Source organism: Athene noctua, chromosome 22 (genome assembly GCF_965140245.1).
Source record: "Athene noctua chromosome 22, bAthNoc1.hap1.1, whole genome shotgun sequence".
In the NCBI taxonomy this organism is placed as follows: Eukaryota; Metazoa; Chordata; class Aves; order Strigiformes; family Strigidae; genus Athene; species Athene noctua.
Window position 1 is genome coordinate 1,683,008 of NC_134058.1, and position 25,695 is coordinate 1,708,702.

The 25,695-nt window shown below is 42.3% G+C and overlaps 1 protein-coding gene across 4 annotated transcripts in view; it reads left to right on the forward strand.

Annotated features, from left to right (window-relative positions):
- Positions 1-9,608: 9,608 nt before the first annotated feature.
- MMEL1 (membrane metalloendopeptidase like 1) overlaps positions 9,609-25,695 on the forward strand; it is a 35,167-nt gene continuing 19,080 nt past the window's right edge. Inside the window, exons 1-3 of one of the 4 annotated variants that reach the window (XM_074924894.1) lie at positions 9,609-9,710; positions 17,566-17,729; positions 25,450-25,509. In XM_074924894.1, the coding sequence (XP_074780995.1) occupies positions 17,576-17,729; positions 25,450-25,509 (214 nt within the window). In that variant the 5' untranslated portion in view covers positions 9,609-9,710; positions 17,566-17,575. Of the gene's footprint in view, positions 9,711-16,543; positions 17,429-17,565; positions 17,730-25,449; positions 25,510-25,695 lie in introns of those variants that run through there. The other 3 variants (XM_074924895.1, XM_074924893.1, XM_074924892.1) reach the window with 3 other exon arrangements.

Below are 25,695 nucleotides of genomic sequence, written 5' to 3' on the forward strand. Positions count from 1 at the left end.
AAGATGAGACTCAACAGAGATGAAACGTCCAATCTAGTGATCGTAGCCCCTGTGATCTGGGACACTCAGGCAGCTGTACTCGGCTTCACCTCAGACTTCCAGATCCCTGTGGCAAGAGCCTGCCAAGTATCATCCTCCACACTCCTGTACAAGTTGGGGTTGGAGGTGCCGGCCAAGATGGTGATGGGATTGCTGTGCAGTGACTGAACACTCCTTCCTCCTCCTCATCCCCGCCGGACAGCACGGCAGTCAACACCCGCCATGTGCTGAAGGGGTTTGCCTGCTGTCACATATACAGCTTCTAGGGCAGCACGGAGATAGCGCCAATATTTCTGCGGGGTTTGGTGTTTCAGCTGTCTCATGGAGTCTACAGCTTCGTTTGGAAGCAGGATGCCTGTGCTGTGCACAAAAGGAGACAGTGAGGTGGGGCCCAAACCAACAGACTCCTATATTTGTTTTGACTGCTCTAAGTGAATTCTCCCATTGTTTTTGGAGTGTGATAATACAACCGTGGAGAAAAATAGAAACTACTATTGAAAACAAAGATTAAAGCAATACTGAGAACGGCTGTCCTGCTTTGATTAGGATGAAAGGGAAAGGGAACATTTTCTTTTTTGTTACGCTGTTTTCTGAAAGGCAACATTCCAGAGTGAAACTTCATTCAGCAGCCATGCAATCAACCCAATAGGCAATGATACCATCTGTACCCTTGCATCTTTTTTTCTTCTCCGCATGCTCTTTTTTTTCTTCCTTAAGAGCAAAGGTAAGACTGGGCCTCTTTCCTTTCAAATTCAAGAAAAGTTAGTCTGATTTTAATCTTAGTGACACTGATGAGTACTTTTTGCTCCTAATTGGCATCACGATCCAAGCATGAAATTATATCCTTAAATGACTGTTGGATACATTTGCAAGCTGAAAAAAATAACTTTGCTCATTTTTCTTAAAATAGTAATCAACAGATAGGAATTTCTGTGTTTCATGCTGAAATATTTGAGCAGCAGTTGTTCAGGGCTTTGGAATTACCTTTTTTTCTTGATTTTTGTTTGGGGTTTTTGATTGACTGGAATAATAAATCCCTTTACAGCTTCACATTGCTATTCTGTTAGCATCACCTCTTTGACTTGCAGGTTTGGTTCAGTGTCAATCAGTCAACAGTTTCTCTTGAGCAGTTTGATCCTTCTGTGGCTTTTAGAACAGAATAGTTCCGGTTGGAAGATGTACAGTGATCGTCCAGTCCAACTGCCTGACCACTTCAGGGCTGATCACAAGTTAAAGCATGTTATTAAGGGTATTGTCCAATTGTTTCTTAACCAGTGACGGGCCTGGGGCATTGAACATCTCTAGGAAGCCTCTTCCAGTGTTTGACCACCTTCTCGGTAAAGAAACTTTCCTAATGTCTAGTCTGAGGTGTCTGTGTCTATAGAAAGTACTCGCACTGTATAGACAGTGGAGACAACACACAGTCTCCTTTGCCACAATTAATATTGCTGAAGATGTTATAAAAGCAAAGCATGGAAATCTAGACACTCAAAGAACAGACACACAGATGCTCAGCTGCACTCAAGTGCAATAACTTCATTACAGAGAGACCACGAATCTGGTTCTCCTCCCACTTATCCATGCTGACAGATAGGAATAATATCAGTACAAAAACAGTGTGAAGAAAGAATCAGGGTTTAAATCAGAAAGAGATGAAAACAGGCCACATGGTAATGGATTCGTAGCCTCTTTCTGAGAGCAGCAGTACCAACTTTCAGAATTTTACTATATCATTTCTAGTTGAGCTGAGATTTTCTTAAAGTCCCAAGTCTTTCCGTTATGTAAAAACAAGCTACTCAACTGTGAGACCACCTCACAGTCACGCAGAGCACTAGGAAAACAATCTAGTTGTCCTCTCCCCCACACTAATATTCCATCCATTGGCCTGAGCTGCCTTTTAGGAAGTTTGGGGGGTTTTGGGTATGTTTCGGTTTGTTAAGTAATATATTCTTCTTTGCTGCTCTGAACAGAGTGCAGTGATTGCTCCTAAAGACATTTTTCTTTAAAAATAGGGACTACAGGCATCGCTGCAAGACTGCTATAAAGTTATGCTGAGGAAAATTTTATTTTCAGGTGCCTATAGCTGCGGGTTCTTTAAGCACCAGGAAGACAATAACTTCTTATCTATTCCTCACGGTCTAGATTAATGGCTGCTTCTCTCAGGAGACCCTAACTGTTCTCATCGGCATTTTTATTTGTTTATCTTCTCTGTCCTCTTTCTGTGCACTAAACTAGAGTGATCCGAGTCCTTATCTTTGCCTGTGCCTGAGATTCTGATTTGTTTCTTTATTTCCCATTATGCGCTTGCTCTTCCAACTAATCTGGAATATCAAATAGATCTTTCTGATTAGTCACAGTGAGAGGGGTTTGATTAGCAGTGTCGCTGCATTATGCATGCCCAGCACAAGCCATTCTGACACACATTTCCTGGAGTCCTGAGGAGCGGGCAGGATTAAATGTGACCCATCTATTTCAGCTACTGCCCAGCCCATGCACCTACTGACCAAAGGCACCCCTAGGCCTGCACGCTCCCTCTGGTAGGCTGTGCTTTGCCAGAGGATGGTACCTTCCAAAAGCCCAGCATGCTGCAGCTGGCAGGGAAGGAGTCCTTTCTGAGTGCCCAGAATTTTCAAGGCATCATCACTGGCTTTGGTTATATAACTCAGGCTAATTACGATCTTTCATTCAGTGCTAGGGAGGCCATGAAGACCATTTAAGATGCCTTAATAGGATCACTGCACTTGAGTCTGGCTCTAGCCAGACTGCTGCTACGTTAAACAAGCTATCACAGCGATCAGCAGACAGGGCATTGTTCTCACTAGGGAGCCAGCTTTGGCTGCTTTCCTTCCAGCCCAGTCTCCCCCGCCAGCAACAGTTACGCACCAGAAATCTATCAGTATTTATCAACAAACATCTCCCTTCCCTCCAGGCTTATAAATCTTATTCTTATCTCTTGCCATACCCATATCAAGGTGTGGGGCTGCTCAGCTGAATCACCAACCTACCTATATACGTGCTGGCTCCTAACGGGATATTGTTTCCACTTCTTCCAGATTGAGGAATATGGATAGAAAAACTGCAACGGTAATTTCTTATGTTTCTTTAACATTAATCTGCACTTCATCAGGATTGCAGAGCTGCTTCCACCTGCTCTGAGGCTCATACCTCATTCTGTGCACGCAGCCGATGGCTGAAATTACTTAGAAAAGGAACTCTGTTGCAGCACTTGCTCCTTGAAAGTCTCCTGTGCAACGTGTTTTAGGACACATTTTTATGGCCTGCTGCTGTAGGTGTTAGATAACTGTGAAGAATTCAACATTTATATGAATCAACACTAATATAAGCAAGAGGAGAATACGGCCTGATAACCCATGTAAATACTGGAACTGGATGCCCCTTTATTTGTAATCCAGCTGGAAGCTACGTTCACCCCAAGGAAAGATTAAGTATCTGTACTTTATTCAACTCTAAGCTGTATACAGCTACTACCAAATATTTCTTTGCTCTCTATGAATTTTGTTCCTTTAAAGCATTCTGCAAGCTGCAATAATTGCAGACTACCGCGTTGCACATTGTCACCAGGTAGCGAATAATGAAAGAGAACTTTGAAATCTTGGTTGAGAATGTTTCAACACAAACGACTGCCTGCCAGTCTTGCCTCTGTGAAGTATTCAATATCCCTTACAAGAATATAAAAAGAAAATCAGATGTGAGAATATTTGCATCACAAATAGAGCTACACAAGTAAAGTTTTCTGACCTTATGCTCTGCAGTCCAGCAGGCAAAGGATAGCTCAGAAATGATGGCAAACTGCTCGGAATGAAATATTCAACTGGAATCTTTTCCTCACAGTTCGGACAGAGCTAAATTTTGAACTTTTGTCATCTCAAAAGGTTTTTTTTTCTTCTAAAAATTATATCACTTCCATTTATTTTTTCTATTTCAGTTAGTTATGTGGTCCCAAGTACTAAGAGGAACAACACATCAAGCCAACTTCAGCAACTGATCAAATGCATTTTTGAAGCGGACATACTGCCGGGGAAGTCATCTTCCTGACTTTCAGTCTAATTTTTTGTGCTTCCCAGATTTAGATCATGGTGGAAATTTGGCTCTGGCTTACAGCCATGCAAACCCAGTAACTTTAATGAGTTCCCGTGTGCAGAAGTAAGGACATTCCACTTGACTTGCAGGGGCAGATGTTTCGCATTAATGACAACTAATCTAAAAGCCATTTCTTTTACTATCATTTCCCTGCAGAAGATTAACTGTGGTATCATTGTATCATTCTGCATCAAGCAATTTCCAATTTGCCAGGGCTCTGAGGAGTCGCTGTCACCATTAATTTAATGTGTTACATGAAATTATCACTGGCATTATAGTCTGCCTTTGGAGTCTTGGCTATTTCAGTCATATTCCTGCTAAAGTGGTCCATGTTGGAATTTGTTGGTTCAGTCAACCATTACTCAATGACATCTTAAGACAGATGACTCATTACTTAGAAGGCACAGCACCCAAAGATGTGGGATTGAGAAGGCTCTTTCTCCTCCTACTCCTGCTGTGGGTTCCAGGAATGACTTTTTCATATTCATTTGTTCTGTAGGATGTCAAAGAATAAGACAGACCTGCACCTGCCTCACAGACGTGTCCAACTCTGACGTCCCAAGCTCAGAGCCAGTGGTTTATTTGGTCACAAAAGGGCTTGGAGGGTAGAAGACAAATACAGGATGATGCTGCTGTTTGTAGCATTCAGCAGCTGCGAATGTTTGAGGACAAGTGGGGAACAACTTGCCATCCCAAATGGCAAGGTTAGAGAACATAAGCTGGTCCCAAAGATACATCAGCAGAGAGTGGAAAACAATCATGATCGGAGTGATGTTATTTTCAGCTTCTCACCAGTGGACTGGCAGTAGGTGTGCAAGTGAAAACAGCGTCTGTTCTGGTCAGCTGCCACTGCCCAGTCTTGGCCTTCCCTCTTGTCATGGCCTGGTGCCACTGACCGTGGGTTCCACACCTCGATACAGATGCAAAACCTACACACGTCCAACTATTTAATTGTCAATTAATTTCATATCTGAAGTTTATTTGGGGCATATGATGCATGGCCTAAACCTCGAGACCTTGACGAGTCTCCTCTGTGTTCCTGAGAACCACTGAGTAGTTGTTCCACACACAATGCAAGGCTGAGTTTAACCTGCCAGATCAGCTGTGGCTTTAGGTGTCTTACCATCCAACCCAATCGTTTCTGTATGTTCCCTAGGCAATTCCAAAAAGTCAAGAGTTACAGAGAATAAACTAGCATAAGGATTTCCCACAGACCGTAAGGGAATTTAAGAACAGAATCTGATAATAAGTTTGCATGTCTCATTCCTGAACTGTGTCACAGTAAATGAGAAAATTTAGCTGTAAAGCCAGAGCGGGGCTGGAGCGCGGAGCAGGAAACACAGGAGGATGTTAATGATTCCATTTCATTCCTGTTTTGCATTTTGTTATGCCCCTCAGTTGTACTTTTATCTCCAGGTCAGTGCTGCATGTGCCTAGCACAACTCAGCAAATACACTTCGAGTGTCACATAGCAAGATGTACAGGGATCTGAACTCACAGTTTTAGATCCAGATCAGTAGTGGATGAAATGAAAAACTGACAGGGATTAGTATTTTCCCCATTTAAAATGACCATCTCATGGAGCATCTTGATTGCTTAGAAACCTCAGATGTCACATTATAAGACAATCAAACACTGGTAACGTGCTGGATGTGTTCTCTAGACGTCACTTTAAAACCTCACACTGTTACGAACACTCTGAGTGCTGGTAACGGTGTAGGGCTTGTTCTTTTCATATAGAGTTTTAACAATAGAAACATTTATACCTTGCCCTTTTTCTTTCTTTTTGCAACATTGCCAACAGTATTTTTGCAAGGCTGTTTCTTTTCTTCTCATGCATCATTTGTCCGTTCTTGGGCAATAAAATCTACTTACTGGGGAAAACAGGTAATTAGCCATCTACATAAATTGCCCTGTGTCTACATCGTTAATGTGTTTGGATGTTTTAATTGATTGCATTCTCAACTGTTTTGGATGGCTTAAATGCCAGCTAATGCAATCCAATTAAGCCTTCTAATAAACCTGACTGATGAACTGCAATATAATCACACATCAAGGAGAGATGTAGAGGAAAACGCCACAGAACTGACAGTTTAGAACAGACCGTGTCATTTTGAAAGACCCAAATCACTTCTCAACGGGGAAACTTCTAATTGACTATAACTGGTGGTGGATTTGGTATCCCAGACCTGATTCAAGACACATTTTAAGCACATGCTTAAGCTAATTCCTATCCACGAAACATCCTTCATAGAATCACAGAACCCTCCAGGTTGGAGGGGACCCCTCAAAAGATCATCTGAGCCAGGCTCTCATGGGATAGGGAGCCTAGATGAGACTATCTAGCAGCCAGTCCAATCACATCTTGAAAATCTCCAGTGGGGGGAACTCTACCACATCCCTGGGGAGGCTGGTCCAGTGATCGATTGTTCTCACTGAAAAAAAAATAAATTATTTCTCATATCAAGATAAAACCTTTCACAGTGCAACTTGCACCTGTTGCCCCATTTATTCTCCACGTAGCTCCTTGTGAAGAGAGACCCCCCATCCTCTTTATAGCTGCCCTTTAAATACTGGAATACTGTGACGAGGTGCCCCCTGAGCTTTCCCTTCTACAGGGAGAAAAACCCCAAATCCTTCAAATCTTTCCTCATAGGGCAGGTTCTGCAGCCCTTCGCTCATCATGGCCCTCCTCTGGTCCCTCACCAGTCTCTCCACATCGGTCTGTTAGTGACCGAGCTTCCTCCCAAGAGCTTCTGCTATAATTGTGCTCTCCATTCTGCAACATTTGCTAAAATGGATTCCCTTTTCTGAAATCATTTATTTCCTAGACTTTTCAAACTCACAGGGACACCGATTTATTCAACTCTTAGACATCTACAAAGTTTATTCAACAAAATGTGAAATGGTAAGGGTCCTAAGATCAGGAGGTTTTATTCCACATTTATTTTAAGCTAAGCTAAACTAAGTAGTGCTTTTACCAGAAAACTGCCTCTTTAATAGTCTGTGATCAGTCACCTGAGTACCAACTGTAGAGTTAAGGTTCCTCAAGTTGATTGAATTGCTATTATTTTTATTATATTACACACAAAGAGCAATACACATAAGATTATTAATTATTAATGAAGGCTCTAACTCTGCAAACACTGGACCACGCATGTTTCCAAAGATTTTCATACTATAGGCATCATAGTAGGGGCCAAAAATTTAAAAAAAAAAAAAAAAAAAGCAGCAGAGACATAAAACAGGAGAGAAGAAATTACCAGTAAATACTACAGACACTTTCTAAAAATCATCTAGCTTTTTTTTAATTTTAAAAAGCCTAAATCCTGTTTCCTAAAAGAATGAGCTAAGAATATGTATAGACTAAAGAAATAAAGAAACTCAGTGTTGTCAGCTTATTCTGGCAAAATAGCGACTTGATAATTATCTCCAGGTAGCAGCAATGCAAAGGAGATTTCAGGCAATATGGGGACCTCTTAAAAAAATGTGTTATTCAAACAAAAGTGGATGAGGCAGCTAGAAGTTAAATAAACTCATACTGGAATATGATGCAAACTTCCAATAGTGCCAGACAAGCAACTTACCTAAAGATGGCATAGTGTCTTTATGGTATCTCTAGAAGGCTTTTTCTGAACCCAGAGGTTATAGATTTGATGGAGTAGTCTGTGAAATTCTCTGCTCTGTTCTGCCAGACAAGACATAACAGCTCCTCGGGCATCAATGTCTGTTAATTTCATCTTGACTTTGATTCTGTGCGACTGTTTTATCTGTAAATGGGGATACTCTATTTCAGATGCTTGCCAATACCTCTTAGTTCTGGGTACAAAGTGCTTTGAAGATTACATTATTTTTACATTTTTACATTATCATAAAAGAGCTACGGATTCTCATCAAACCCCTTCCACAGTCCGTGATGCTGGTAAAGGTCACCCCTGTTCTGTGTCTGATACCTTCTTTATTTGTACAGCCACCTCTGGCACAAGTAAAGGCAGAGCCTCCGCCCTCACTGGGAACAAGAACGCATCCTTGGCATCCCACAGCAGGCAGCTGCTGGTACAGATTTGGTGTTTACTTTGCTGACAGTGGCAAGGGCAAAGAAAGAATAAAAACATTTAAATACCTTCCTAGAGGCATGACACTGCCTCAGTTTTAGCTGCAGAGTCTTTGCTGTACGCTGGAATCCAGGTGCCATTCGGGCACACCCCAACTGCTGGCACTTGGCTGCTCCGCAGAGGAACCGTATGGGAACCACCTAGTGGGAACTCTAACCACGGAGGTGTGTCTGGAATCCAAATCCTCCTGGGCATCAGGGACCTCTCTGCATCTCCAGAGCCAGGGCCCACTCCTGATGTCGGGCCTCTGCAGCAGCTGCTACATGAAAGAACTGACCAGACCCCCCCTCTACCTTCTTTTATCCTGCAGCTCCTGACACTGCCACAGGCACTCCCACACCGCCACCGACTGCTGGGTCACCATGTCACCCCAACACCCCTTCAGGCTGGATGATGCAAACCTGCTGGCTTCCACAAGGGTCCTAATCGTCAGTGGGCATGCAAGAAAGAGGTAAGGTATGGGTGAGAAGGGGAAGTTTGCTAAAAGTTAAGCATATTTATAAACATTTTGACAACTGAGGACTGCACAGCATGGGTAGTCTTGCTGAAACACAGTGTGAGCATTTATTGAGAAATATCTTATGGTTTAGTCTTCTACATTCATTTAAATTATATGTACGTAGTGTTTAAATACATATGACTATGGTTATATACTCTAAATTTATGCTCTGTGTATCTTTCCTTGAAAAACGGAACTATCTTGTCATTTGTAAGATATAAACAGTACACTTCATGGATATTACAACTGAAATTTGTATGTGCTCCGTAACTGAAAATAATTTCAAGTAAAATAAATTAATTTTGTTTGTAATCCATCTCCCCATACAGCAAAATAATGCAGAAATATACCTTTTAAGTCATGGACGTGTAATTTTAAAATGTTGCATCGTTAAAAATGTAACTGCAGTATCCATCACTGCACTGAAATTAAGTGTATAGAAAATGAGACGCTGTCTTCCAGAAGTCTTCCTGCCATAGATACTTGGAAAGATGTAAAGCATGTCATATAAAACGAGAACTTCCCTAAGAAAGGATTACTGTAATAGGACAGGCTTTTCTAAACGCTAGCAAGTTAGGAAGTCATCTTGTCCACTGAAGGACAGCAGTGCTCGTGCCTGCTGCACAATCTATTTCCAGTTTAGGTGTAAAATGAACCAATTTCAAAAACGGTGGCAAGGGTTAATTCTCCCGGATAAGTCTGAGCAGAGTGTTTAGTTCATTGGGCATTCTAAGCCACCTGTGTGTGAGAGTGAACGTAGGAGGGAGAGAGAGAGGGAGGTGTAGGCACAGCGCTTCGCTGTAAGACCGTTACTGGGGAGAGCCTGTTCAAGAGTGCTGAAAATGAAAACAAGCATTTGTTTCTGACTGCCAGGCAATGTAACCACTCCAGTTACATCCCAGAAACTGCACAAGCCACCTGACCTCTGCAGCTGAAAAACACTCCACAAGACAGAGGTAAGGCAACTTCATATTTTTACCTGTTTCTCTCTGCAAAGCGCATGCATTTAGAAATTCACCGCAGAAATCACTGCATACCTTTTATACCTGATACCACTAATGTCAGCTTTTTTTTTTTTTTTTTTTTTTTTCTGATGATGATGTTCAAAAGATCATTATCTCTAAAGGGAAGTTGTGCGAAGAGTTCTGAAACATCATCTAAACTTCAAGGTTTTCCTGATTCTGATCTGTTTCAGATGTGCATCTACTAGGAGTTATTTACACTACAGACATCTGGTAGCCAACCAGCTATAAGATACTTGAGTATTGATTTTTGGTTTTTTTTTTTTTTTAATGCTAGTTGGCAGATGACAGGGTTAGACTGGCTCTCAAAGATAAACCCATTACTTTGGGGCACAATCAGTTATCCTCTGTAGTTGGCATCCCTGCTACAATAAATCAAAGGGCAGCATCCAGCCATTGTCCTGGAGTCATTCATTGTGCTGATTTACTAGGGGCTAGGCTGTTTGGTTGTTTATTTTTTATTGTCATCCTGTAGCTTCAGATTGTGTTCTTGTATTTAAGGTAAATGCCTATACTAGACTCATTTCTATCACAGTTTCTTAAATACTCCTTTCACGCTTCAGAAAACAACTGCTTAGACTGAGGAGACTGAGGTTAATGAAGACATTTACTAACATTTGGCAGTACTGGAATAGTGCATATTCATTTGGATACTAAAGAAAATCTGACAGTTTTAGACATACATTATAAATCATGGTTCAGGTGAGCCTTCCCATTCACATTAATTCATACACACAGAAGAAATCTATCTTTGTATCTGTGTAACCTGAACATCGAAACCAGGGTCACAACAGAGATTAACCATTTTTCCAGACTCATGGTTCTTTATTGTACCAAAGACAAAGAGGTAAGCAACAAAAGAGTTTTTAAGCAGTCTTTTCAAAGAGTTTTGAAGCTACTCTCTATACCCCCGGTTCTCACACACACGCATAGAGGAGGTGTGATCTGTAATCTGCACTAAAGAAGAAATGCAAAATATTTAACATGCAAGTGATTGCAGATCTGGTATTGCACTTCTGCTGGGATATGGGGATAGAGTTGCTGGATTGTACGTGGTGAACAAAACTGATTGAAAAGGAAAAAAATGAAGATTTCACATGTTTAAAAAAACCCACTCTTAACTGACCCATCTGTTCTGAGTGTGAAATATTTGTTATCCATCAGTAGCAGAATCCAAAGCAATAGAATTAAAGTGAAATGCAAAGCAGCAATGCAAGGTAGTATAACCACGTGCTTTGCCTACTAACACATACATTCACATTCTTTATTGTGCCCCTACTAGAATTAAGGTATCACCAGTCCTAAAACTCTCGTAAATTAAATAGAACACAATATCCCATATTGCTGTGTTTTACTCTATTGAAAGAGGAAAGGGCTCAGAAAGAAATCAGAAAGGGAAAAAGCAAACACGTAGGACAAAAAAGTATGAAATTCATTAGTAAACTACTTTGGTTTCTCACCTCTGGACGACTTTTCAAAACAAACTGCAGTATCAGAGACAAGGAAAATATCTTTTCCGCAGAGCACTTCTAGTTGAATTACTATCAGGAGAAAGCTGTCCATCCACCACACATTACAGAATTTTTACTTGCTAGATTTTGCCGTGTCCTTTTTACATGTGTGAGTCAGAGAAATCCCTATTTATGTATGGTGTTTGTACATGCGTATACTTTATAGTATTGGGAAATGAAACAGTAAGAGAAGTTTTCCAGCTAATCAGTTCTCATTTCTAAAGCCAGAGTCAAAACACATGATCCACAAGTACTAAAGCAACACCCTGTCTGCAAAATTTGTGCTGAATTTTCAGAGACATTGCATGAGAAAGAGCAGGGTCCTTCCTCGGAAGCTGCACCTGCAGTCTGCCTGTTTGACAGTAGTGCTGCTGCATCAAAACACAGAGAGCTCTTCACGCTTTGGTGTGCCAGCAACACCCAGAACAGAAGGGTTTGGCCATTCCAGGGCAATAAATTTGTGGAAAAGTTACACGTCACTGCCACATCATGCTGCACTAGGAGTTGCAGTGAACTCCTGTGGAATGTCACATTGCACGTGTTGCCAAGGCCAGCCCCCTGGAGCTCCTCTAAAGCCTCTGCATTAACCATCTTGAACAGAAGTGGTGGCATGACAGAAGTTGCATGCCCGTATCATTCAAAAGGCCTTGGATGACTGCCTAAAAAAACAAGATTTATGTGACTTTTTGCATGGGGAAAGTATTCAGGGCAAAGTACAAACCCCTGGCATCCCAAGGTGTGTGATTTCCTCTCACATCTTAGTATGGATCAATTATAAGGAGATACAAAGAGATGGACACCTTGTTTCCATGGTAGCAATACTTCAGACACATCATACTAGAGATGAAGTCAGCCCCGCGTCCTGTTCGGTTGTGACTGTAGGACCCTGAGTTGTTTATACATTTGATGTAGCTGTTCAATACCCGCAGCAGAACCCCAGAGCACTGCCTGGGAAATATCTGCCCCATTGTTCATGCAGTCCCTGATTTTCGTGGGGTATTATACAGAGAGCAGCAACATTAGAACATCGATTCGGAATGGCCCAGCACATTGGATTACATCAGTACTCAACACAAATTGTCATAGTGACTCAAATTGTCACAGTGCAACCTCAGTAAGTCCTTGGGAGAAGGTCATAGTCAGCACTAAGGAAAGACTGTGCAAACCCTCCGGATGGCAGGAAGCTAAATTAGATAATAGATTCTCATATAATCCTGGCCAAGGGTTTTTGAGATTCACCGATGGTAAAGCAAAACATGTGCAGAGAAAAGAAATACACAACCTTTCACAACTTTCATCTTTAGAATCAATTCCTTCTAAATGAAGAGTTGGAGGTCAATCTGTCATTGTAAGCAACGAAGACATAGCAACCAAACTTCTGAGAAAGGTAGTTGTATCCCTGCATACTATCTTCTCCCCTCACAGTGTCTCAGGTACAGTCCTGGTTATTCCAGATTCTCCAAGAAAATAGGAAAACAAAAATATTGACAGCTCAGAATCAAGTACAGTCTCCCAGGCAAGTGAAGTACTGGCTGGACTATTTGCTGTTCAGGGCTGGAGTTCTCTGACCATAAATTCCTCCTTGAGAAGCTTTCCCAAGAAGGAAAACATTGCATAAAAACTCCAGACCAGCTCCCTCTCTCTGTACCAGCAGTGCAGGAGTTGTGTGTGGTTTGGGATGCCTTATGCCCAAGGAAGCACCTCCTCAGTAAATGGTCATACCTGGGGTCTTAAAGTTCCCAGTAAACAACACTCTAAAAGGAGGCTCACCCAGACTGGGCACTCAAGCCCCACCCCTCCAAGATCCAAGTGTAAAAAATCTGTGATTTGAGGTTTTTTTAAAACTGCAGCCCTGTCAGTGCAAGCTCCCAACAAATCCAAATTCCAGTAACAGAAGAACCTCCTTTAGTTACAAAGCAAGCAAAAAAGGAAAAATCCTTTCAAAGCAGCCCAATACAAACAGCAAATGCCTCATTGCTTCATATGTTTTGTGTCTAAATCACTTTGGGGAAAGAGTATGTTTTCCAATAACTGAAACCCCCTACTGTTTCTCAGTTCCTTGAAGAAGTCCCCAGATCAGTGTTCCCCTTCACATTATTGTAAATGCTAATTTGTAAAACAAGGATCTAACTGATTGTGTACTAGACCAACAGGTAAAAGACTAGCACATGAACATTTCTGCAAGCAGTGGCTGCTGTTGCAGCTTCAACGAGTCACACCACTTTCCTGTGCCTCAGTTTCCATGTCAGTGTATAAGGAAGTGAACTTCTCACAGCAATTTCTGGTTGAAATGCAACTGCCAAAATAATAAATAAATAAATAAATAAATAAAATCAGTTGAATGGGAGATTTAGAAAAAAAAATCCCCACTTTTGCTTTACATCATCAGATCTCCTTTGCTATAAAGGCTACAAGGTGATCCTGAGACTGTGTTGGAAACCAAAATAAGTCTTTCCCTTTAGAAGCAATGAACAGAATGGGGACCTCACTGCACTAGTGGAGAACTGTCAGAATGACAGATTACTCTATTTCAGTGACCACACAAAGTTGCTCAAGACAATCAAAATTAATCATTCTGCAAATACATTCTCTACAGTTGCTGGTGCTTCTCCTCATACAGAAGAAAAGCACTCTTTTTTTTTTTTTTTTTTACTTTCCTACAGCACAGCAACTTAAATACTTGTTACCAGATCTCCCCTCATAAAGAGAAACATCTAATAAAAAGAAGATATACCGTTCTTAAATCAAAATTACACTGTCTACTATTGCTACTTCTGTACCTATCAGTGTGTGTGTTACAGCTCATGTCTCCCCTCACAAGCTTCAGCACAAACCAGAAATGTATCATGTCACCAAACCCTTTCACACCCATAAAAGTCCTTTACAAAATAGTCAAGTCTTCCCACCCTCACCACGTCTGTACTAAGGGCATAATTCTGCTCTCACATACGTAATTACAACTCCCCTGACTGCCTTAGTATTAGCTCTGTTTGCCCCTCCCTGGGGGGGGAGGAATTTGCCAACAGATGCATCAAGTAGAAGAAAAAAATACTTTCTGAGTTAAAAGCTATGAAAGGAGTCTCTTCAGGAATATCCACATCCAATTTTCCCAACGAATTTCACCAGCAAAACCAGTCAGGGGCTTATTTCACCAGTACCTTAAGAACACCAAACCAATTTCAGCTTCTTTAGGTCCAGCACAAGGGGATCTGCTTACTGTACAATTTAATTGTCTGCAAGCACACACTGGCTGATGGTCATTAGTTGCCACAAGTGGTGCTGAGCCTGCAGGCTGTTCTGGTTCTGTTCAGAGCCTCACTCTCAGGCACATCCCATCAGCTTCCAATTGACTTGGTTATACTTGCCTGGGAGAGACAACATATATATATATATATACACACCTAAGACACTTAAATTATATGCTGTGCTTGCCAGTCAATCCAAGTGTGAATCTTAAGAGCACGAAAACAACTTTTCTCCAACAGAAACTGGTATTATTAATAGTCAGGCACTTCCTTCTCTTCTCTGCAACAACTGCCCTGCTATTGCTCACCCAGATTCTGACTTAGTGTAGAAAAAAAAGGTAAAAATAATTAAAAATAGGACCTGAAGGAACACGATAAATTTACTAACCCTTTTTCTCCCTTTTCTGACATTCTGTAACCCAAAACAGGCTCAGGACTACCTAAACCATTTGTCACCGATACCTGGCTGAGAATTGACAATGGAAGTATCTTCATTACAACACTAAGCAGTTTATTTCCAAGCTAAACTGCAAGAGTAAAAGAAATATTTGTCACTACTGACTTTCCAATCTAGTGTTCAGATTGGCCTAACGTAACCTTTAGAAAATAGGAGCCAGTGCCTTTGTCACACCCAAAGTTCCTTGTATTTCCTATTGGAAGCAGTACACCTTTTCCTCAGCTCAACAAGGAAGCGAAGCCATTAGAGATAGAGGAAGAGATTCTTGATATAGTTCCCACTTCTGAAAGGAAAAAAAGTATTTCCTTTATGATTAGGTCAATGCTTTTTGAGGGAATCTATGAATTTTCTGGGGACATAAGAGATCTACATTCTTAATGCTCATGTATAGCCTCAAGTTGCTTTGGGCTGTGTTCAAATCCTTTATTACAGATGTTACTTGGGGCTGTGTAAGTCCTCTCTCTCTTGATTACAAGGGGGGCTAGTGTCTGCACCCTGAGTGGTGGGCACTCTGAATCACACGCAGCATTCCTAGCCTCAGAAATGTTCGCCACAATGGCTACAATAGGTGTGCGCGGAAAGCAGTAGGAAAAACGATTTTAGATTCTTGGCATCTTGCTTCTCCACCTGTGAAATGGGCAAAATGATGCCCTCCAGTATCTTCTAGCTGTGTTACAAGAATAACTACGTTAAATCCTGCGAGGAGCTGCTCTATTGCAAAATTATGGACCTTAACTAGGCAGACCTTCCTCAGAGCCAGCTACCTGGTAAGGTACCAGTAAAACTCTCCAGCAATAAGGATTGACATAGATAGGAAACTGATCTTCTGTTAGCTGTAGAACTTCCTGGAAACAGAAGTAAGAAATCATTTCACTCCTTATTAAATGTATAGCTTTGTCCTTAAAAGCAACCTTCCCTTCTGTAGCTAGTTTTCACATATGGACACCCAGGATCTGCAAGTGCATGCATCTCTCTCAGATCTTTGTGTTCTTATCCTCCTCTTCAGATGGTGGGATGAGAATAGCTGCCTTCACACTTGACAGAAGCCTAAGATAACATAACACTGGAAAAAAAAAAAAAAAAAAAAAAAGGCAAATTCTCATAGGAGTTTTGAGGCAGAATACTGACTAGAAGAGGAGACGTAGACTCCTGGCAGAAGAAACTGGCATTCATTGTTTTCTCCCCATTGATGGAAACAGGTCTGTGTTCACACGCCTGGAACGCGCTGCGTGTGCAGCCCCCGCCAAGAGGGCTGCTGCAGAGAAATCCCTGCCCTGCCCTCAGCCCTCCCGGACACACACACAGCTCGGAGTGCTGGTAAGCCCTCGGGTCGAGAGAGAGCTACCGACCTTAATGGTTATATAGTGGGAACTTTGGCAGCGGGTCACACCAGCTCAATAAACCAGCCTGGAGGAGGAGGAAACAAACCAAAAAAAAATCCAAAACACAAACAACGTGCTTCTGCCTCATTCCAAAGTCGGTTCTGGAAAAGAATAAGATAAAACCCAAGGGGATCATGTGTCTATCCTGTCCTTGCTTTTACTGTCTTTCCCAGTTAGCAGCTCTAGCAGCATAAAAGAATTCTGTGCACAGCCTGCAGCGCGCTGCGGGCTCCAGCCGGGGGGTTCTCAAGCACGAAGCTCTTCCCGTATATCGCACCCCCAAGCTGCCAGCGCCCAGAGCCCGAGGGCTTCCGTAGGTTTGCACCTCTCCGACTTCCCGCTCCTTCTGCGAGCCCAGCAGCCTCAGGACCCGGGGGAGGATTTCAGGAAAGCCACGGGAAACTTCGGGGAAGCTGCAGCAGAGCAGAGCTTGTGCGGCCGGCAGGCTGGGAGCGCCCAGCGCCGGGGGCTGCCGCGGTGCGAACCCGCCCCGGCGCCGCTCAGGAGCATCGGCCAGCGGCGGCCCCCCCCGGGCTGAGCTGCCAGGTGTGAGCAGGGCTCTGAGGACGCCGAGAAGCTGGAGTCGCAGACTCCTGCGGACCTGGGAGCTGTGTTCCGGGAGCCTTCTACTCCCCAAACCCTCCGCCTGTGCTAGGGACGGAGCAGGCACAGCTCAAAGGCAACCCGCACCTGGAAGGCTCTCGCTTTGGATTCTGCTGCTCCTAACAGAGCTCTACAGACCTATCGTATGCACAGAGGAAAAGGAGGAAGATTCTTTGAAACAGCAAGATACTTTTCGAGGAGGGGAGTGGAAGGAGGCAGGTTTTCCCCTCCTTCCCCGTCTGGGAGAAAGGAGTTGCCCAACCTGATCATGAGACTTTTCCATACTTCCCAAAGCAGGCTCCTGAAGTTATGACACTGCAGCGCTCGGAGCCTGGGGTGGTGTAAACCCAGAACAGCCCCCCAGCAGCACACCCTGAGTGCAGGCAGCCTCCTGGGCACAGGAGATGGAGAATGAGGTTGGCAAATCCGTGGACAATCAAATGGACAAATACATGTAATAATTTGGAAGTTTCCTTTCTCTAGCTTTGCTTTTATTCTGCTTCATTTTTCTCCTTGATTTCTCATGCATTTATCCCGGTATTGATTGAGCCGTGCTGTTAATTCTTTCTTACCTTCCCCTCCTCACTTTAGAGTTACAATAATGGGGAAATCAGAAAGTCAAATGGATATTGTGGAAAAATCAACGAAATCTGGGAAGAAATCTGGGAGCTTTGTGGCAATCGGTCTGGCTGTCTTGCTGCTCCTCATGACTTGTGCAGTGGTCGCCCTGGTGATCCTGTATGCCAGCAGCAGAGGTAAGGAACCCGTGAATAATCCTCCTCTTCCCTCTGTAAACAACACACAGGTCTGTTTGCAGAGCTAAATGAAGAAAATACAGGGAAGACAGTGAAGTCACCTCTGTGAGGGACTTTGCTACCTCTGCCTTTTTCCAAGCTCATGCAGATAGAATTGTGTTGGATTTTATTTCATTTTTAATATTCCATCATGTAAGATTCTGTGTTTTTCATTAATTCTATGCATTTGATTAAGTTTTGACAAAGGTAAAAAAAAATGTTGCTCTGTTTTAGAGGGGAAGGTGCGTGTCTGTGGGACTGTAAGGCTTGACATTTCCTTATTTTATAGAAGCCTGACTCAAGATTTATTATTGCCAGGAGTTATAAAGCAACAGCTGCTTAGCAGATCTAAAGGAGACATTGCTTACTACAGTGTGAAAGCTTTTTTTAAAAAACAAAACCACAACAAACTGTGCTGCTGAGGAAAGGGAGACTTCTAATAATACATCAAGGCAATTTGATCTTACTTCTGGAAGAGGAGATTTGGTTCGGTGACTTTCATGCAAATGTTTTGCTAGGAACCTGACAATGAGGCATGTTACTTTGAGGTGCTTTGCCTAAATATGTTAGCTGCAGAGCATGCTTACTCTCAAGACTAAGTTTTTTCAGTAGCACACCAAATGCACAGTCCTGTTTAAAAATTCTGGGAAGCAATCACTGGGATTGGTAGCAGCACCTGCCTGCTTGTCATTTCCATGAATGCCTCTGATTCAGAGCTTTGCTAAAACACTAGAGAATTAAAATTAAGAAGTATGAATAGCAAAACTGAAGGAAGACAGGGCTTTCTCCTTACGCTGTCCCTGCGTCCCCCGCCTGCAGTGAACTGCTTTCTTCAGCACTTGTAAGTAAAACACTGCACAATTCTGAGTAATAATTAATGAGAAAAGCCTTTTCATTGTTTACTCCTTTTGCCAGCAGCCATTGAATGTCAACAGCTTTTGTTCCAGTGCTGAATGAAATCTCTGAGTATTTGGTAGTCGTAAATACTCACCAGAAAGGTGCTTATATTTATTCTGTTAGCTCAAGAGACAGGAGGAAAGAAATTCCCCAGAGCTAGGTCCTAGGATAGGAGTTTCTATATCCAAATATTGAACCATGCAGAATTGTGTTACTTGCCTGCACAAAGGAGTGCTTCTTGGGTTCAGGCAGATCAGAATTCAGGTAATAATATCTGCCCAAATGTTGGTCTCTCACCCAAAGCCATGGGAAGAGACTGAGCACGTAAAGCAAGTGCTAACTATAACATTTCTTTGATGGAAGGCTTATCTGTGGGAAAGCAGTTCCCAAGTCTAAATATTTTGCAGGCTTATATCAGCAATTAAACTTTCATTGGAAATGTGTCCCAGATTCAGACATTCCTGAGCAAAATGGGAGTGCAAGGTGATTGCAGAGCTGCTCGTCCTGCACAGCATTTTCTCCTGCTGTTTTCTCCTGCCTTAGAGTGTTTCCAGCACTGGCCTGGAGTCGCTTTCTGCTTCTGTTTACACCCAAAGGGACACAGCTGAACCACGGCAGCAGGAGACACCGAGATGCAGCCATAGCCTAGACTAGCCACCAGCTTTAGGGAATTCAGGTAGGAATTGAGCAGCAGGAACTTTGAGTCTGCGCCAGGTTTTAGGTGAGTGCCTATATGCACTGTTTGGGTCTAAACCTGAGAAAGCAAGAGCTCTTCAGTGCATCCAGCGAGTGTTCCTGCAGAACAGGAACGGGTTTTGTCTTGAAAAGTTTTGTCCAAATACTCCCCTTGGTTCTGGTGTTCCATCTAGGCCCACACCCAATGCTCAGTCAAAAAAGGCTGAAGTCTCTCAGACTTCCCAAGTGAAAAGCACGTATTGCTCAAAGCTGTGTAACTTAAATACAAATCCTACACGGTAACAGGAAAAAAAAAACTGTAGCTGAGCAGCACTCTTGTGATAGAACCAAGACTGTTATCCTTGGGATTCTTCTACTTTCACTCAGATGTTAATTTTGAAAGGTGTGTGGGACACTGTATTGATTACTGAGAGCAGATTCAGATTCATTACTTCATCTTTGTACAGCCTTTATCAGAATGACACTACCCAGGACAGGCTTCTAAACAATAATTCTGTTCAGCCAATGGAAAACTAAAAGGATTAACTGTCCTGTCTTGCTGTCTTTTTTTTTTTTTTTTTTTTTTTAATGTATGAAGGTATATATAGGCTTTGTGGTTCAGGGAGTGTATTTTGGTTCTGCTTGTATATAGGTTGCAGAAGAGCATTGTGGTGCATGAAACAGGCCTCTGGTGATAGCAGGAATGCCTGCAAGACGTTAATACTGACTGTGATTTTTATCTACATACCCAAATGAAAACACTGACACTCTCACAGCAATGCAGTTATATAGTTCTATAAGCAGTTGGGGGATTTTTCACATCCAAAGAAATTTTCATACCTGTAAAACCTTGTCTAAATAAGCTAAAATAAAGTAAGAATAGCAGAGTAATATTTGGGTGATCATAGAAGGGGAAGCAGACAGAACTGAAGTCATTTGGTTTTGAATCCAAATACACCATGCTCTCAATCTTTCCATCACACCCACACATACATCTTTGCAGCCTTTTCACAGCTCGCTCTCAGCTATGTTCTACAAATATTTACTAAACTCCCAATCTCATCACTTGTGGGAAAGGTTACAGTCTGAAGAACATTTCAACACTTATTGTAGCTGACACATCAAGTCACAGTCAGCAACTTCTCCAGACAACTTAGCTACAAACAACTTCCATCCTCACCTGTCTGCTGGCCCTGACTGCTCAGAAGTCATGCTATTAGTGTAATTGATATTTTATTCACTTTCTGGATTCCAAGTTTGTAGGTCTCTGAAGTAAGATTTGCAGATATTTTTTTTTAATTATTTTTTTTTTTGTCTGCATCCCCAGAGGTTGTCACTATTCGCAGCTATTATTGAGGCTGTTAACAGGCTAGAGGGCATGCTTATGCCCTTCTGCTCTATCCTGCTGGGTGGGCTACAAACAAAGATAAATACAACACTTGAACTAAGCAGCTCCTTGTTCTGGGAGTAGATTTCAAAAAGCCATGTTACAACCCTGCATGTCCTGTGCTGTGAACGCAGTTAATGTGCACTTGAAAAGTAGATTCACAAGAACCTGCTGACTAGGGGCAGTATCTAAACTGGTCACTGGCACGCTAAGAAGAGGTTGTGGCTGAGATCTGGCTTGTCTCCTAGGCTCATGCCTAGTCATTCTTTGACTTCATGAATGTTCATTAATGAGGCATCTATTCAGAGGAGATGGAGAATTTAAAGAAGTGGCAGCTAACACAGAAGTCATGACGAAATGACATTTGGGTGGCAAGACTCTTCTCAGTTGTGCTCAGATGGAGCTGCGTGAATGTAAAGCGTGAATGCGGAGTGACAGGGCTGCCAAAGCGGGCAGATACTCAGTTTACTCATTCTCACAGGAAATTCTGTCTCAGCCGTGCTTATAGATAGACTGTAGGTAAGAAATCATAAGAAAGGTGGAATGAAACCAAACACCTGCATTATGGAGGCCCTTTGAAGACACTGACATCCAGTACAGACAGCCCTCTCCGAGGAAGAGAAGCTACATTAGGTAATTACATTATTTGGTACGAACAATTCGCTGTTCTAAATAGCCACAAAGGCAGTCTGCAGTGCTGTCAGCACTTCTGCCGCCGAGATCTGTGCGAGAACCAGGTAAGGTGCTGAAAGGTAAAGCTCACGCTTGGCTGCCTGGTGACAACTGTGGAGCTAATTGTTTCAGTGTGTGCCATCCTCAGCCATCTGCAGTCCTCCGAAAGCACAGCGGGAAAACACTAAACACAAACTGTGTGCTTCAGAGACGGTACAGAGCGGTTTGTTTTGCTTTTGTTGTCTAAAGGAATTTCAGTAAGGCTGTGAAAAGCAACTTGTATTTTTTTAAAAAAAAAAACGTCATTCAAAAGATGAACTGCTGAAGAGGACTGTAGTGCTCTACAGATCTCAGAAGTTATTCTTAGGTCCTGCTGCTGTCCAGTAATGTAATACTGTTCAGTGGCTTCTGAAGTCAAATTAAGAATTCTCTACAGTGGATCCAGCTGGGTCTGAAGCATGTCCCAGCTCTGCCAGTTATCATGCTTATTTTTCCCTCATTTTCTTCTATCTGGAATAGTCCCACAGCTAAGATCATTTTATTTAGCTCCATTAAAGCTTACCTTCCCTTACCAATTCTCTGATGGTGCCCAGTCAGGCTGAAAGTGAGGAAAGCCTTCAGTCTTCTGTTTTTCTTCTGCTTGCAAGACTATCAACAGAGCAAGAATAGGACTTTCTTAAAGGACCAAATGCAGGGGTCCTCAATTTTGAGAGCCATGAAGGACTGCACAGAGTAGTTCCAGTGATGAAATCTTTCTGGCCCATTTCTGTTGTTTTGACATCCCTCTGATAGTTTTAAAAGATACACCCAAAGAAGATACACTGAGAAGAAAGAGGTGGGAATGGAGTGATTTATTTTAAGAGAGGAAAAAAAAAATGTAAGAAGCTAGATCCTAGATGAACTTGGCTGTGGGAGAAAACGAGTGGGAGGTAAGATTTGGTAAAAGAGATGAGTATTGATTCTCCACAGAGCCTTCCACTGATGTGTTTACTTTACTTGCCCGGGAACTGGGCATTCAGAGCTGAACAATCTGTGCCAGTTCTCTGCTACAAATCACTTACCTTCACCCTCACATTATTGTCAAACATGAACCCATGTCCCATTTACAATTTTGCATTCAGAACTTGCCCATCACATCCATCTAAATCCTGTGAGACATTTCTTTCAATTTTTAGGCTTTGTGAGACATTTATCTGAGTTGTCCCTCCCACATCTGAACTTGCATCAGTCTTTGTCCATGGATGTCAAAGCAGGAGTCTCTCATTATAGCTTAAACTTGGCAGTATTTAACCAGGGAGGAAAAATAAATATATAGAGAACTACCTGTATTTATACTGAAAACTTGAGCAGTTGTTTTCAGCAAAGTAGTTTGAGAAGATGAAGTGCATAGCGTTGTATAGCTGAGACTTTAGAAGGTGCATTTTATGTTTGTTTCTAGTTATTTGAAGTTCAAGAGGTGCAGCAGACAGAGCCTTAGTCAAGTGAGCAAAGACCCAACAAATACACTGCGAAGTAAAACAGGGCAGTGTTGGTTATATCTCATGCAGAGTCAGGTTGGCTTAGTTCTTTGTCAGGAATGGTACTGAGGCATAAAAGAGATAATTGACAGAAAAACAAAGGAGCCACTTTGAGAAGTAAGCTGAGAGCCCCTACCAGCCATTTCTAATTATCTGTTTTTGTGGCAGAGCTTCAGAGCCCTGAGTGTGCAACCAAGGTTTCAAAACAGATTTGGCTTCCCTGCTTATACAGCTCAATTACATTTTCACAATCACGAGAGCTTTTTGAATGTGGGGAGTTAGAAGCTTGTTGAAAGCAGTTGGGTTCCAGAAGCTGAAGTTAGACATTGTCAGGTTATATTAAAGAGAGAAGCTTTTATTTAAAAAGAGGGAAAAAAAAGCTTCATTTGGGTCCTGCCTGGTCCCTGAGAAACGATGAGAGAAACACAGGTTACTTGTAGTACTGTTATCTCTTTTTCACCTTGCCCATTGATATTTCTCCTTTATGGAATATTTCCATATGCCTTTGAACAGGTAATTTCTTTTCCTTAAAAGGATTTTTTTTTTTTTTTTTTTTTTTGCCCCCCTTGGAAATACCTTGGGCTTCTAGGTTTTCATGTTTGGTTTTTTTTTTTTTAAATTATTAGAGAGTTTAGTAAACTCCAGAACTTAGACTTTGCTTCATTTGGTACAAAACGAAAAAGGTAAACCCCTCTAGGTGAATCTTCACATTGTTACACGTATTTTGCTCATCCCATGTTCAGATTGGTAGACACTAAACTACAGTAAGTTGTTCTAACGCAGACCTGCTCCCACACAGCACAAGGCACTCAGCTGAACCCTGGATGGTACATTCCCAGTCACAGTGGGGGCTTTTTATGTTGCTTCCACTGATGAACTTCAAAGCCCTCTTTTCTTCCCTACTGTTTTATTTCTATCGGAATCACTGTAATCTTGTTTGCTCTCATGTAAAACACTTATTTGCATGGGAAGGAATTTTTTAGTAACTCTTTTCTGCAAGTATCCGAGTGTAAGGATCAAAAAAAGTTTAAAAACATGGCTAGTCCCGTTGCAAAGTAAGGGCACCAGGTTTTTGTTTTCCAGTGTGGAAACAAGCAGCTGTCTGTTTAACATAACTAGATAGAATGCCAGCCCAGTGTCACAAATAGGAAATTAAAACAACAAAATGAATTTTCTTGCGCCCAGGGCTAAGGCCACTCCCCAGGCTGGGGTGCTCCCGTTCCAGTTCTATAGTGAGCAGCACACAGGAGTGGCATGACCAGCATCACAAACACATTCACTTTAGCACTCAGCGTTAAAAAATTATGTGTTCATGTACAAAGGCTTCAGGGTAAATCTGCGTCAGAACTTAGGGCCATGAATTCACATCAAGACCCTCTGTAGCCACTGGTGTCAAACTCTGGGCAGGACGTCTAGTGTAGAGCACCGAGCAGTAAGAGCTAGGGACTGGTTTGGTTTCTGCTTGCCATTGAGGTGTTAGAAATACGTAGGCTTTTGGTGGCTCTTCTTCACTGGAAGAATTTCACCAAGCCCGCATGGTCAAACGTAGAAAATCAATAGCCAAGAGTAACACTTCCCAGCTTCTGCTGCAATGAGCATAGCGACCCGTTTCCCCGTGTAGGAGCACACAACATTCTATTGTAGAAGTCACAGCAAAATGCTTCTGCTAAGGTTTCACTGCCTGCACCCCTTCTCAAATTCCTTGTCACGTCGCTCCTTCTCTGGGGGCTGAAGCCAGCAAGGCACAAAGTCCCCAGAGTTGCAGAGTTTGATTGCTTTCAGACTACAGAGGGAAGTGATCAACAGGCCTGAGCCAAGGTCTTAATGGAACAGAATTCCTATTTTACTAGAAGCAGAAAGCAGACCTGAACAGGTCCACAGTCTCCTTCATTGCCTGTGATTTTATCAGTCCTCAACATCACTGATTAGGGAGCAACCCCTGTGCGGAACAGCATGGAGTAACCTTAAAGGGCAGATCTGAAATTTGGAGCCAACACAGGTCTGTCACCCACCCCCCCCACCTCCAACACACGCTTCGAGAAGTAAAACTTATTTTTCTAAATTTGATCTTTGTGACTCAAGACGGTGTGAAAGCAATAATCCAGCCGTGGGCTCTTTGCCCTCTGTTTAAATCTCTCAGTCACGGTGACTTTGAAGATCATGAAAGAGCTCAGATGCTCAGAGCATCTTAGTAGATTGCCTAGAAAGGGATTTCATACTTTGAGTTTGTGTCAGAGAGACTGTGGAGGGGGTTAGCAGGTAAAAATCTGGTCTCATTCTCCTTCCAGGAGAGTTAAACCTCACTGTCAGGACTGCTGTAATACTTCTTCCAATAAATTTTCCCCATAAATCTGCAGAGAAGACATGGTTGTCACAAGCTGTCATTTGGTATCTTACTGGCACTAATATTCACTTGTTCTCTCTAAAACTAAAGAGAGCTGTCACTGAGGTTGGGCTGCTGGCAAGTGATGTTGGTAGCAGTTTCTTTCCAAAAGAACTAATTCTGTCTGCTTGCTTATTCCTCTCCCTGCAGGCGCTCACTATGGCACCAACTCAGGCAACGTATGTACCACACCTGGATGTGTTACAGCAGGTAATGGTTGTTACTAGAAGTGATTATTGCAGAGGTGGTGTTTTAATAAACAATATAATTTAATCAATTTTAATAAGTTTGAATAAATTTTAATAAACAATCGTTCAGGCTTTAAGACTGAAGAAGTTGAAAAGGAGTGAGAGTTCCCCCTGGGCTAGATCCACATTGCTAACACTGTCAGAGGCA